The 12,729-nt window shown below is 50.8% G+C and overlaps 1 protein-coding gene across 4 annotated transcripts in view; it reads right to left on the bottom strand.

The window, feature by feature from the left end:
- The window catches only part of LOC144952218 (uncharacterized), a 17,539-nt gene extending 5,072 nt beyond the window's left edge, over positions 1–12,467 (bottom strand). For 2 of the 4 annotated variants that reach the window (XM_078882659.1, XM_078882633.1), the window contains exons 1-4: positions 12,216–12,467; positions 9,356–9,520; positions 7,531–8,024; positions 5,118–5,237 (exon numbers count right to left, since the gene is read on the bottom strand). In XM_078882659.1, the coding sequence (XP_078738785.1) occupies positions 5,118–5,237; positions 7,531–8,023 (613 nt within the window). In that variant the 5' untranslated portion in view covers position 8,024; positions 9,356–9,520; positions 12,216–12,467. The remainder of the gene's footprint in view (positions 1–5,117; positions 5,238–7,530; positions 8,025–9,355; positions 9,521–12,215) is intronic. The other 2 variants (XM_078882650.1, XM_078882641.1) reach the window with 2 other exon arrangements.
- Between the last annotated feature and the right edge of the window lie 262 nt (positions 12,468–12,729).

Below are 12,729 nucleotides of genomic sequence, written 5' to 3'. Positions count from 1 at the left end.
AGAGACACACACAGAGACACACACAGAGACACACACAGAGACACACAGACACACACACACACAGAGACACACACACACGGAGACACACACAGAGACACAACAACAACAACAACAACCGCCATTCGCCACTAAGTGGCGGTGACGTCACCACGACGCTTGTGCCAGGCCATGTGCACCTTGAGGCCACGTGAAGTGTCGAACGCCCGCTGGCAGGAGGTCACGGGGCAGACCCAGGTGCCACGGGTCGACTGACCGAGATGACCGAGATGACTGGCTGATGCACCACCTGTGCCCCCTACTGTACCAACTTGCTGTGCTTTAGCCACCCGGCGCTCCGCTCGTTGTTGTGAGCGTTGCTCCTCCGCCCTCCGTTGTTGCTGGAGGGCGACTGCCTCCAACTGCCCAGTAGCGTCCTTCACGAGCCTCCTCCACTGAGGCCGATCTTGACACCGCTGGTACCAGTCATCGGCAAGTCCACTCAGCTCCACATCCTCCTGTACCACATCACTCCATCTCTTCTCCAGCCCGTGCCGCGCCCGTTTAGCCCCCTCGATCCGGCCGAACAAAAGCTGTTTAGGCATGCGGTGGCTGGGCATGCGGGCTACATGACCCAGCCAACGCAGCCTTGCCTGCCGGAGGAGCTCACTGATGGGACTTTGCCCAGATCTTTCAAGGACTTGCGAGCTCCTCACACAATCCAGCCTGGTTAAACCCAGGATGGATCGTAGGCAGGCCAGCCTAAATGTTTCCAACCGGCGAAGATGCTCCACTAGGGGGGTCCACGTTTCGCAAGCGTAGAGAAGGGAGGGAATGACCGTGGCCGAGAAGACCTGAAGCTTCGTGCGGAGCGACAGACCAGGAAGCTTCCACACAGCGTTACGCAACCGATGAAAAGATATTGCCGCTCGACTGATTCGGAGTGAGACCTCTGCTGATAAACTGGAGCCGGTCATAAGCACACTGCCCAGGTATGGGAAACTCTCCACTCTCTCCACAACTGCCCCATCACCAATTGGGAGTTGTGGGGGTGGAGTGTCCGATGGTACAAAATACCCAGGCAGGTGCTTAGTTTTGGTGGGGCTGATGGTAAGGCCCCACCTCTTAGTGGCATGCTCCAGTCTCAGCAGCAGCGTCTCCAACTCCTCTTCTGAATGAGCAGCTATTACCAAATCATCGGCATACATAACGTGGTTGACCAATAGGGAGCCATCCCTTGATCGCACCCGGGCGTCGATCAGCCTCCCATTATATCTGTACCAAATGGAAATTCCCCCGGTACAGCTATTGAAGGCTTCACGAACTACGCAGTCGAAATAGATGTTAAATAATGTGGGAGCCAGAGGACATCCCTGTCGCACCCCAAGGTGTACAGGGAAAGGCTCCGACTCCCGGCTACGTAGTTTTACCCGGGCCCGCTCACCATCATGAAGGTCCTTAATGATCGTGAGCAGAGGGTCAGGGACTCCGAAAGCACGAAGAACAACCCAGAGCCCAGTCCTACTGATGGTATCATAGGCCTTGACCAGGTCAATAAAGCAGAGATGTAGGTCTTTTTGGAATTCCCTACACCTCTGCTGTAGCAGACGGACAGAAAATATGGCATCTGTGCAGGACCGCCCTTTCCTGAAACCGCATTGGGGCTCCGCAAGCCTCTCCTCAGCGTGCCTAGCAAGGCGATGTTGAATAATCCTTGCCAGGACCTTTCCCGGCACACTGAGGAGTGAGATGCCCCTGTAGTTGTTACAGTCGGTACGGTCCCCCTTCTTAAAGAGGGGGACCACCAGGGCATCCTTCCAGTCCTGCGGAACCCGGCCAGTGGTCCAGACTGTTGTTATGATGTCATATAGGGCAGTCTGTGCACAAACGCCACCCTCCCTCAGCATTTCGCTTGGGAGATCATCTCTGCCCGGTGCCTTCCCTGGTCTCAGACTCCGGATCGCCCTCAGTACTTCCTCAACAGCTGGCACCTCAGCCAGCCACTCACAGGGGGTGACCTCTTCCAATATTTGAGGCACCGCAGCCTCAGCAGGGTTATCCCCACTTTGTGCCATGATGTTTTCCTGGCTGAGAGATTTTCCCTCCCCCAGGACCTCACAGAAATGCTCAGCAAATCTGCAAACCTGTTCCTGGGGGTCGGAGATTGGATCACCGTTTTTTCCTCTAATGATGGTAATAGGTGTGGCGCTGCAGGTTACTTTTTTGATGGAGTTAAAAAGTGATTTGTGATCGCGGGCCACTGAGGCAGACTCCATCTCCTCAGCAACCCGCGACCACCACCCATCCTTACAGCGCCTTACGGCTCTCCGAACCTCCGAGCGAAGGCTGCGGTAAACCTCCTCATTCTCTGACGTGGGATGCTGTAGGCGATGAGAGTGGGCCTGTCGCTTTTTCTCAATTAACCTGAACACCTCCTCTGTCAGCCAGGGTTTCTGGGGAGGTCTGGACCGCGTACCCAAAGCAGCCATTGCAGCTGCATGAGTCACAGTCTTAAACCTCGCCCATTTACCCTCGACATCAGGTGGAGTGGGGGACGATGCCAACCCCAGCTGCAAGCGATGATGAAATTCTCGCTTGCAACTTTCATCAGCTAACTGAGACCAGGCCACTTTTGGTTTGAATGGGGTCCTGGGTGTACACCCACCACCGGAGTGGAAAAATGGCAGGCGCATCTTACAGATGACTAGTCGATGGTCAGAGGGCAGATCAACTCCACGGTAGGTCCTGGTGTCAAGGACATGGGCTCGCATCCGCTGGTCCGTCACTATGTATTCCAGCAGATGTTCTTGCTTGGACCCGGCATGTATCCATGATGTTGTGTGGATGCGCCGATGCCGGAAGAGCGTGTTGGTAACTACAAGCCCATGGGCTGCACAAAAATCTAGCAGCCTCCTACCGTTATTATTGAGCTGATCTGGCCCATGCCTTCCAATCACTCCAGACCAGGTGCCAGCATCATGACCAACTCGGGCATTGAAGTCACCCAACAAGATGACTCTGTCCCGAGTGGCCACTTTAGCCAGCACCTGTGACAGGAGGTCATAGAAAGCGTCTGACTCATCGGCTTTGCCTGCATCCCTCCACGGATGTTCGTCTTCGGTGGGGGCATAAGTAACCACGACCACCACTCCTCGCCTCTGATTGATGGGAAGGCGAGCCCAAAGTATCCTGGGGCTTACAGCTTCCCACACCTCACCGCCACGCTCCCACGTCCCCTTCATTCTTTTGTTCAGAAGAAGAGCCACACCCTGTTGTTTGGCAGTCTCCTGCCCCGAGTAGAGGACTGTCCACCCCTCATGGTGGCAGGATCCAGAACCGGTCCACCGGACCTCCTGAATGCCACAAAGATCCAGGCGGTACCGGTCCAGCTCCCGACAGAGGAGTGGCAGCCTCTCCTCCGCAGTGAGCGTTCGAACATTCCACGTGGCCATCCGCAATGGTTTTTCGTTGTTTCTGGAGGAGCCCCGAGGGTGAAAATTCAATCTCCTGGCTCCGCCAAATGGGGTTTGGCCAGGAGACGTCATAAAAGCCTGACCCCCCGGGGCCTCCGGCACAAGCTTATTAGTTACAGGTTTATGTTTAATTCGTAGTTTAGTGGTGGTTAATTGAAGGTCGAGGGGTTACCAGCCCCTCGCACCCGTCCAGAGCCCCCGTTTAGCCACTGTGGTGGTCACAGACGCCATGAGGGGAGAGGCCAATGGGCATTGGCCCTCCCCCCACAGCACTGCCCACGACAGTGTTGCCCGTCCGGCACTGCGAGGAGGTAGGAGGTTGTTTTGCCGGACACACAGATACACACACACACACAGACACACACACACAGAGACACACAGAGACACACACACAGAGACACACACACACGGAGAGAGACACACACAGATATATATATATACACAGAGACATACACACAGAGACACATATACACACACAGAGACACACAGAGACACACACAGAGACACACAGAGACACACATAGACACACACAGAGACACACACAGAGACACACACACACACAGAGACACACACAGATACACACACACACAGATATACACACAGAGACACACACACACAGACACACACAGAGACACACACAGAGACACACACAGAGACACACACAGACACACACACAGAGACACACACAGAGACACACACAGACACACACAGAGACACACACAGATACACATACAGAGACACACACACACACACAGAGACACACACACACAGAGACACATATACACACACAGAGACACACACAGAGACACAGACAAAGATCCCCCGTATAGCCTTAACAGACTGTAGGGGCAAGTGCTGTTAGCGAGCACCTATGAAGGCCGGAACGGCACACGAGGGGGTGGGTGGCCAGCACCACGTCCGACCGCCTTTGTCTCCCTAGCGGCGATGTTTACACATCGCACCAGGTACTCATTTGAGGCTGAGTCCACCTAGGGGAGGCCCGGGACCGGTTCAGATTAATCGTCACTGGTGTTGGCCGTGAGCGGGTATCGAACCCGGGTCACCAGGTGTCATCTTTGTGGGTCTCTATAGGTTTCTGTTGGTCTGTATGGGTCTCTTTGGGTCTCTATGGATTTATGGGTGCCATCTCTGTGGGTCTCTATAGGTCTCTGTAGGTCTGTATGGGTCTCTTTGGGTCTCTATGGATTTATGGGTGACATCTCTGTGGGTCTCTATAGGTCTCTGTTGGTCTGTATGGGTCTCTTTGGGTCTCTATGGATTTATGGGTGCCATCTCTGTGGGTCTCTATAGGTCTCTGTAGGTCTGTATGGGTCTCTTTGGGTCTCTATGGATTTATGGGTGCCATCTCTGTGGGTCTCTATGGTGTCTCTATGGGTTTCTCTATGGGTGTCTCTATGGGTTTATGGGTGTCTCTATGGGTGTCTCTATGGGTCTATGGGTGTCTATATGGGTTTATGGGTGTCTCTATGGGTTTATGGATGTCTCTATGGGTGTCTCTGTGGGTCTACGAGTCTGGGCGACTGTGGGGGTCTCTGCGTGCGTACGTACGTGCACGTACGTACGCACGTTCACGTACACGGAACTTCTTTCACACCGTACGTAGCCTTCCGTGGCCGAGGGGAGGTGCAGGGTGGTGCTGTGGGTTACCTGGGCAGGTCTCCGTCTTGATCGTGTGGACCTCGAGAGCCGAGCTGCCGAACGTGTCCACGCGCGGAGGGGAAGGCGGCGATGGTGGCGGCTCTCCTAACGAGACACCAAAACACCCTCCTAGGATGTGTCAACGCCTCCCGACGACACACACACACAGACTTGAACACAGACACACACAGACTTGAACACAGACACACACACAGACTTGAACACAGACACACACACAAACTTGAACACACACACACACAAACTTGAACACAAACACACAGACTTGAACACAGACACACACACAGACTTGAACACAAACACACACACAGACTTGAACACAGACACACACACAGACTTGAACACAGACACACACACAGACTTGAACACAGACACACACACATACTTGAACACAGACACACACACAGACTTGAACACAAACACACACACAGACTTGAACACAGACACACACACAGACTTGAACACAGACACACACACAGACTTGAACACAGACACACACACATACTTGAACACAGACACACACACAGACTTGAACACAAACACACACACAGACTTGAACACACACACAGACTTGAACACAAACACACACACAGACTTGAACACAAACACACACACAGACTTGAACACAGACACACACACATACTTGAACACAAACACACACACAGACTTGAACACAAACACACACACAGACTTGAACACAAACACACACACAGACTTGAACACAGACACACACACAGACTTGAACACAGACACACACAGACTTGAACACAGACACACACACAGACTTGAACACAAACACACAGACTTGAACACAGACACACACACAGACTTGAACACAGACACACACACAGACTTGAACACAGACACACACAGACTTGAACACAGACACACACACAGACTTGAACACAGACACACAGACTTGAACACAGACACACACACAGACTTGAACACACACACAGACTTGAACACAAACACACACACAGACTTTAACACAGACACACAGACTTGAACACAGACACACACACAGACTTGAACACAGACACACACACAGACTTGAACACACACACACACAGACTTGAACACAGACACACACACAGACTTGAACACAAACACACAGACTTGAACACAAACACACACACAGAGTTGAACACAGACACACACACAGACTTGAACACAAACACACACACAGACTTTAACACAGACACACAGACTTGAACACAAACACACACACATACTTGAACACAAACACACACACATACTTGAATACAAACACACACACAGACTTGAACAAAAAACACACACACAGACTTGAACACAAACACACACACAGACTTGAACATAAACACACACACAGACTTGAACACAGACACACACAGACTTGAACACAGACACACACAGACTTGAACACAAACACACACACAGACTTGAACACAAACACACACACAGACTTGAACACAAACACACACACAGACTTGAACACAAACACACACACAGACTTGAACACAAACACACACACAGACTTGAACACAAACACACACACAGACTTGAACACAAACACACACACAGACTTGAACACAAACACACACACAGACTTGAACACAAACACACACACAGACTTGAACACAAACACACACACAGACTTGAACACAAACACACACACAGACTTGAACACAAACACACACACAGACTTGAACACAAACACACACACAGACTTGAACACAAACACACACACAGACTTGAACACAAACACACACACAAACTTGAACACAAACACACACACAGACTTGAACACAAACACACACACAGACTTGAACACAAACACACACACAGACTTGAACACAAACACACACACAGACTTGAACACAAACACACACACAGACTTGAACACAAACACACACACAGACTTGAACACAAACACACACACAGACTTGAACACAAACACACACACAGACTTGAACACAAACACACACACAGACTTGAACACAAACACACACACAGACTTGAACACAAACACACACACAGACTTGAACACAAACACACACACAGACTTGAACACAAACACACACACAGACTTGAACACAAACACACACACAGACTTGAACACAAACACACACACAAACTTGAACACAAACACACACACAGACTTGAACACAAACACACACACAGACTTGAACACAAACACACACACAGACTTGAACACAAACACACACACAGACTTGAACACAAACACACACACAGACTTGAACACAAACACACACACAGACTTGAACACAAACACACACACAAACTTGAACACAAACAGACACACACAGACTTGAACACAAACACACACACAGACTTGAACACAAACACACAGACTTGAACACACACACACACAGCAGCGTGATCGCGAGGCCTAATTCACCGGCTTTGCCACGGTGCTCCATTTCGTCCGCCATCTCTTCCTCCTCCGCTGCCGCCGCGTCGTCACCGCTCCCGGCGTCGCCGCTCCCGGCGTCGGCAAACTTGAGCAGGTCCAGCTCCCCCAGCCGCCGCACGCATTGCAGAAGCTCGCGGTTGAGGCCGCCGAGCAGAGCGAGCAGCGCGTCCACCAGCCCTCCCAGCGTCACGTCGCCCGGGTAGGAGGCGGCCGCATCGTCGTGGTGGTGCCCGTCGCCCCGCAGGGCTTTCACCACCTGCCGCAGCACGGCGTAGAAGCCGAAGGGCAGGCGGTCGCGCGCCGCGGCCAGCAGCTCGGCACGCACGAGGCCGTCCCCGACGCAGGCGCGCAGGACCCCGTAGTCCCGGATGCCCAGCTCCGAGTCCATGGCCCGGGCCACCTCCTCGTTCACGCCCTGCGCCTCCAGCCACGCCGGGAAGTCGTCCGTCGGCTCGGGGGGCATCAGGACGTTCGCCATCCTGGTTGGGACCGGGTTGTGCGGAGGAGGCGAGGTTTTGAACAAGTGTAACCCGTAAAAACAAAGTTTTTCACTCTAAATCCTTTATATGCGTGGCGGCTAGAGTCCTCTCGTCCTCTGGCTTGAGATTGCTGCCACCTATGGGTCAGATGATTGCATGGCACCATTAAGCAATTGGTAATTAAATATAATATTGTTGTCCTAAAAAGAGTAAAGTTTTGGAAAAAAAATTTCACGAACATTAATTGTCACGCACAACGAGTCTGTGTGGAAAATGTCAGCTCGATTGGATCACGGGAAGTGGGTTAAAAAACGACCGAAAGATTTGCACGGTCGTAAGCGTGCAAGCAAGCAAGTGAACTTAATATAAAGGATTTAAAAAGAGTTACGGAGGCTCTGGGAGCTTTTCGAATCGGCCTCCTGCCCGTGCGGGAAACCGTTTCTTGGACTCGGCGAGTTTCAGCTTTCTTTTTCCATTTAAAGCTTTCGTGACTGCAGCAGGGATTCATCTTGGTTCTTTCGGTAAAGTCACGTAGAATGGAAATAATAAAATAATAAAAATAAAACATGATAAAATTTCGATTTAAAGCTTTCGTGACAGCAGGGATTCATCTTCTTGGTTCTTTCGGTAAAGTCACGTAGAAGTGAAGTAATACAAAATAAAACATAATAAAATAATTCTCACGACGTTTCGGCCACAACGCAAGCAGCCGTCCTCAGGTGAAGAACAGGTCTGTCGGGGAGACATTCAGACGCTGTCTTTCCGACAGACCTGTTCTTCACCTGAGGACGGCTGCTTGCGTTGTCGCCGAAACGTGAGAATTATTTTATTATGTTTTATATTTTAATTATTTTATTACTTCCCTTCTACGTGACTTTACCGAAAGAACCAAGAAGATGAATCCCTGCTGCAGTCACGAAAGACGCTTTCACTCGAGACAATGATTACGACGATGATGATTACGACAACAACGATGACGGGATAAGTTGATCCCCGAGAGGGATTTCTAAAGTGAAACTTGCTAACGTGAACCGAGCGCTGCTATAACACGGTGTCGTGTGGCCGGACCCCGACCCACAAAAGTGAATTCGCGAAAGCTTCTGAACGTGACTGGCGTCACCAAACCCAAACAAAAAAAACAACAAAATATATTTAATTAAGTAGAAAGTGCTGTCTACATTTATTTATAAAGTTGCAGCATTTTAACGTGACGTCACATTTCTCAAACACCCCCTTCCCCTCTCGTCACACACATCGTCACAAATGTCTGACCCCCCCCCCTCCCCCAGGTGCGTGACGTCATTTATGGACGGCCCCAGTAGCAGCAGTACCTATGAAGGCTGCCGGCAGTGTGGCACACGAGGGGGTGGGTGGCCAGCACCACCACGCCCGGCCGCCTTTGTCTCCCCAGTGGCAATGTCTACTCCACCACCGCACCAGGAACTCATTTGAGGCCGAGCCGACCTAGGGGAGGAGGCCCAGGACCGGTTCAGGTCCTGGGCGTGAGCGAGAATCAAACTGGGGTCGTAGCGCTAACCGCTGCACCACCGCTCCCCACATAGTACACACACAACCATAGTGCAGACACACACACAGTACACACACACACAGCACACACACACAGCACACACACACACAGCACACACACAGCACACACACACAGTACACACACAGTACACACACACAGCATACACACAGCACACACACACAGTACACACACAGTACACACACACAGCATACACACAGCACACACACAGCACACACACAGCACACACACACAGTACACACACAATACACACACACAGCACACACACAGTACACACACAACCACAGTGCAGACACACACACAGCACACACACAGCACACACACAGTACACACACAGCACACACACACAGCACACACACAGCACACACACAGCACACACACACAGTACACACAGAAAGCATACACACAGTACACACACAGCATACACACACAGCACACACACAGCACACACACACAGCACACACACAGCACACACACACAGCACACACACAGCACAGACACAGCACACACACACAGTACACACACACAGCATACACACAGTACACACAGCATACACACAGCACACACACACACAGCACACACACACAGCATACACACAGTACACACACAGCATACACACAGCACACACACAGCACACACACAGCATACACACAGTACACACACAGCATACACACACAGTACACACACAGTACACACACACAGCATACACACAGTACACACACAGCATACACACAGCACACAGCACACACACAGCACACACACAGTACACACACACAGCACACACACAGTACACACACACAGCACACACACAGCACACACACACAGTACACACACAGCATACACACAGCACACACACACAGTACACACACAGCATACACACAGCACACACACACAGTACACACACAACCACAGTGCAGACACACACATAGCACACACACACAGCACACACACACAGTACACACACACAGTACACACACAGCACACACACAGCACACACACACAGCACACACACACAGTACACACACAGCACACACATAGTACACACACAGCACACACACACAGCACACACACACAGTACACACACACAGTACACACACACAGTACACACACAGCACACACACACAGTACACACACAGCACACACACACAGTACACACACACAGTACACACACAGCACACACACAGTACACACACACAGCACACACATACAGCACACACACAGCACACACACAGCACACACACAGCATACACACAGCACACACACACAGTACACACACAGTACACACAGCACACACACAGCACACACACAGCATACACACAGTACACACACAGCACACACAGCACACACACACAGTACACACATACAGTACACACACAGTACACACACAGTACACACACAGCACACACAGTACGCACATACAGTACACACACAATACACACACACAGCACACACACAGTACACACACACAGCATACACACAGTACACACACAGCACACACAGCACACACACACAGTACACACATACAGTACACACACAGCACACACACAGCACACACACACAGCACACACACACACAGCACACATACAGCACACACACAGCACACACACACAGCACACACACAGCACACACACACAGCACACACACACACAGCACACACACAGCACACACACAGCACACACACAGCACACACACAGCACACACACACAGTACACACATACAGCATACACACAGTACACACACAGCACACACACACAGTACACACATACAGTACACACACAGTACACACACAGTACACACACACAGCACACACAGTACGCACATACAGTACACACACAATACACACACACAGTACACACACAGTACACACACACAGTACACACATACAGTACACACACAATACACACACAGTACACACATACAGTACACACATACAGTACACACACAATACACACACAATACACACACACAGTACACACACAGTACACACACAGTACACACAACACACACATACAGTACACACACAATACACACACAGTACACACACAGTACACACACACAGTACACACATACAGTACACACATACAGTACACACATACAGTACACACACAGTACACACACAGTACACACACAGTACACACATACAGTACACACATACAGTACACACACAATACACACACAATACACACACACAGTACACACACAGTACACACAATACACACACACAGTACACACACAGTACACACATACAGTACACACATACAGTACACACATACAGTACACACATACAGTACACACACAGCACACACACACAGTACACACACACAGTAATACACAGTGCACACACAGTGCACACACAGTACACACACACAGTACACACACACACAGTACACACACACAGCACACACAGTATACACACAGCACACACACAGTACACACACACAGCACACACAGTACACACACCACCACCACTACTATCCTAACCATCACCACCACCACACCAACCACCATCACCACCACACCAACCACCACCACCACACCAACCACCACCACCACCACACCAACCACCATCACCACCACACCAACCACCATCACCACCACACCAACCACCACCACCACACCATCACCACCTTCGCCCTGCGTCTCACCTGGCGAGGCCTTGCGGCTGGGTGCGCGGCGAGACACAGACAGAGACACAGAGACACAGACACACACAGAGATACACAGAGACACACAGAGACAGAGAGACAGAGAGAGACACAGAGACACAGACAGAGAGACACAGAGAGACACAGACAGACAGATAGACAGAGACAAAGAGACAGAGAGACACAGACAGACAGATAGACAGAGACAAAGAGACAGAGAGACACAGACAGACACAGACAGACAGATAGACAGAGACATACACACAGCACACACACACAGTACACACACAGTACACACAGCACACACACAGCACACACACAGCATACACACAGTACACACACAGCACACACAGCACACACACACAGTACACACATACAGTACACACACAGTACACACACAGTACACACACAGCACACACAGTACGCACATACAGTACACACACAATACACACACACAGCACACACACAGTACACACACACAGCATACACACAGTACACACACAGTACACACACA

The sequence above is a fragment of the Lampetra fluviatilis genome, chromosome 3, assembly GCF_964198595.1.
Source record: "Lampetra fluviatilis chromosome 3, kcLamFluv1.1, whole genome shotgun sequence".
Lineage (NCBI taxonomy): Eukaryota > Metazoa > Chordata > Hyperoartia > Petromyzontiformes > Petromyzontidae > Lampetra > Lampetra fluviatilis.
Note: the sequence above shows the minus strand (reverse complement) of the source record. Positions and strands in the feature narration are given on the sequence as shown.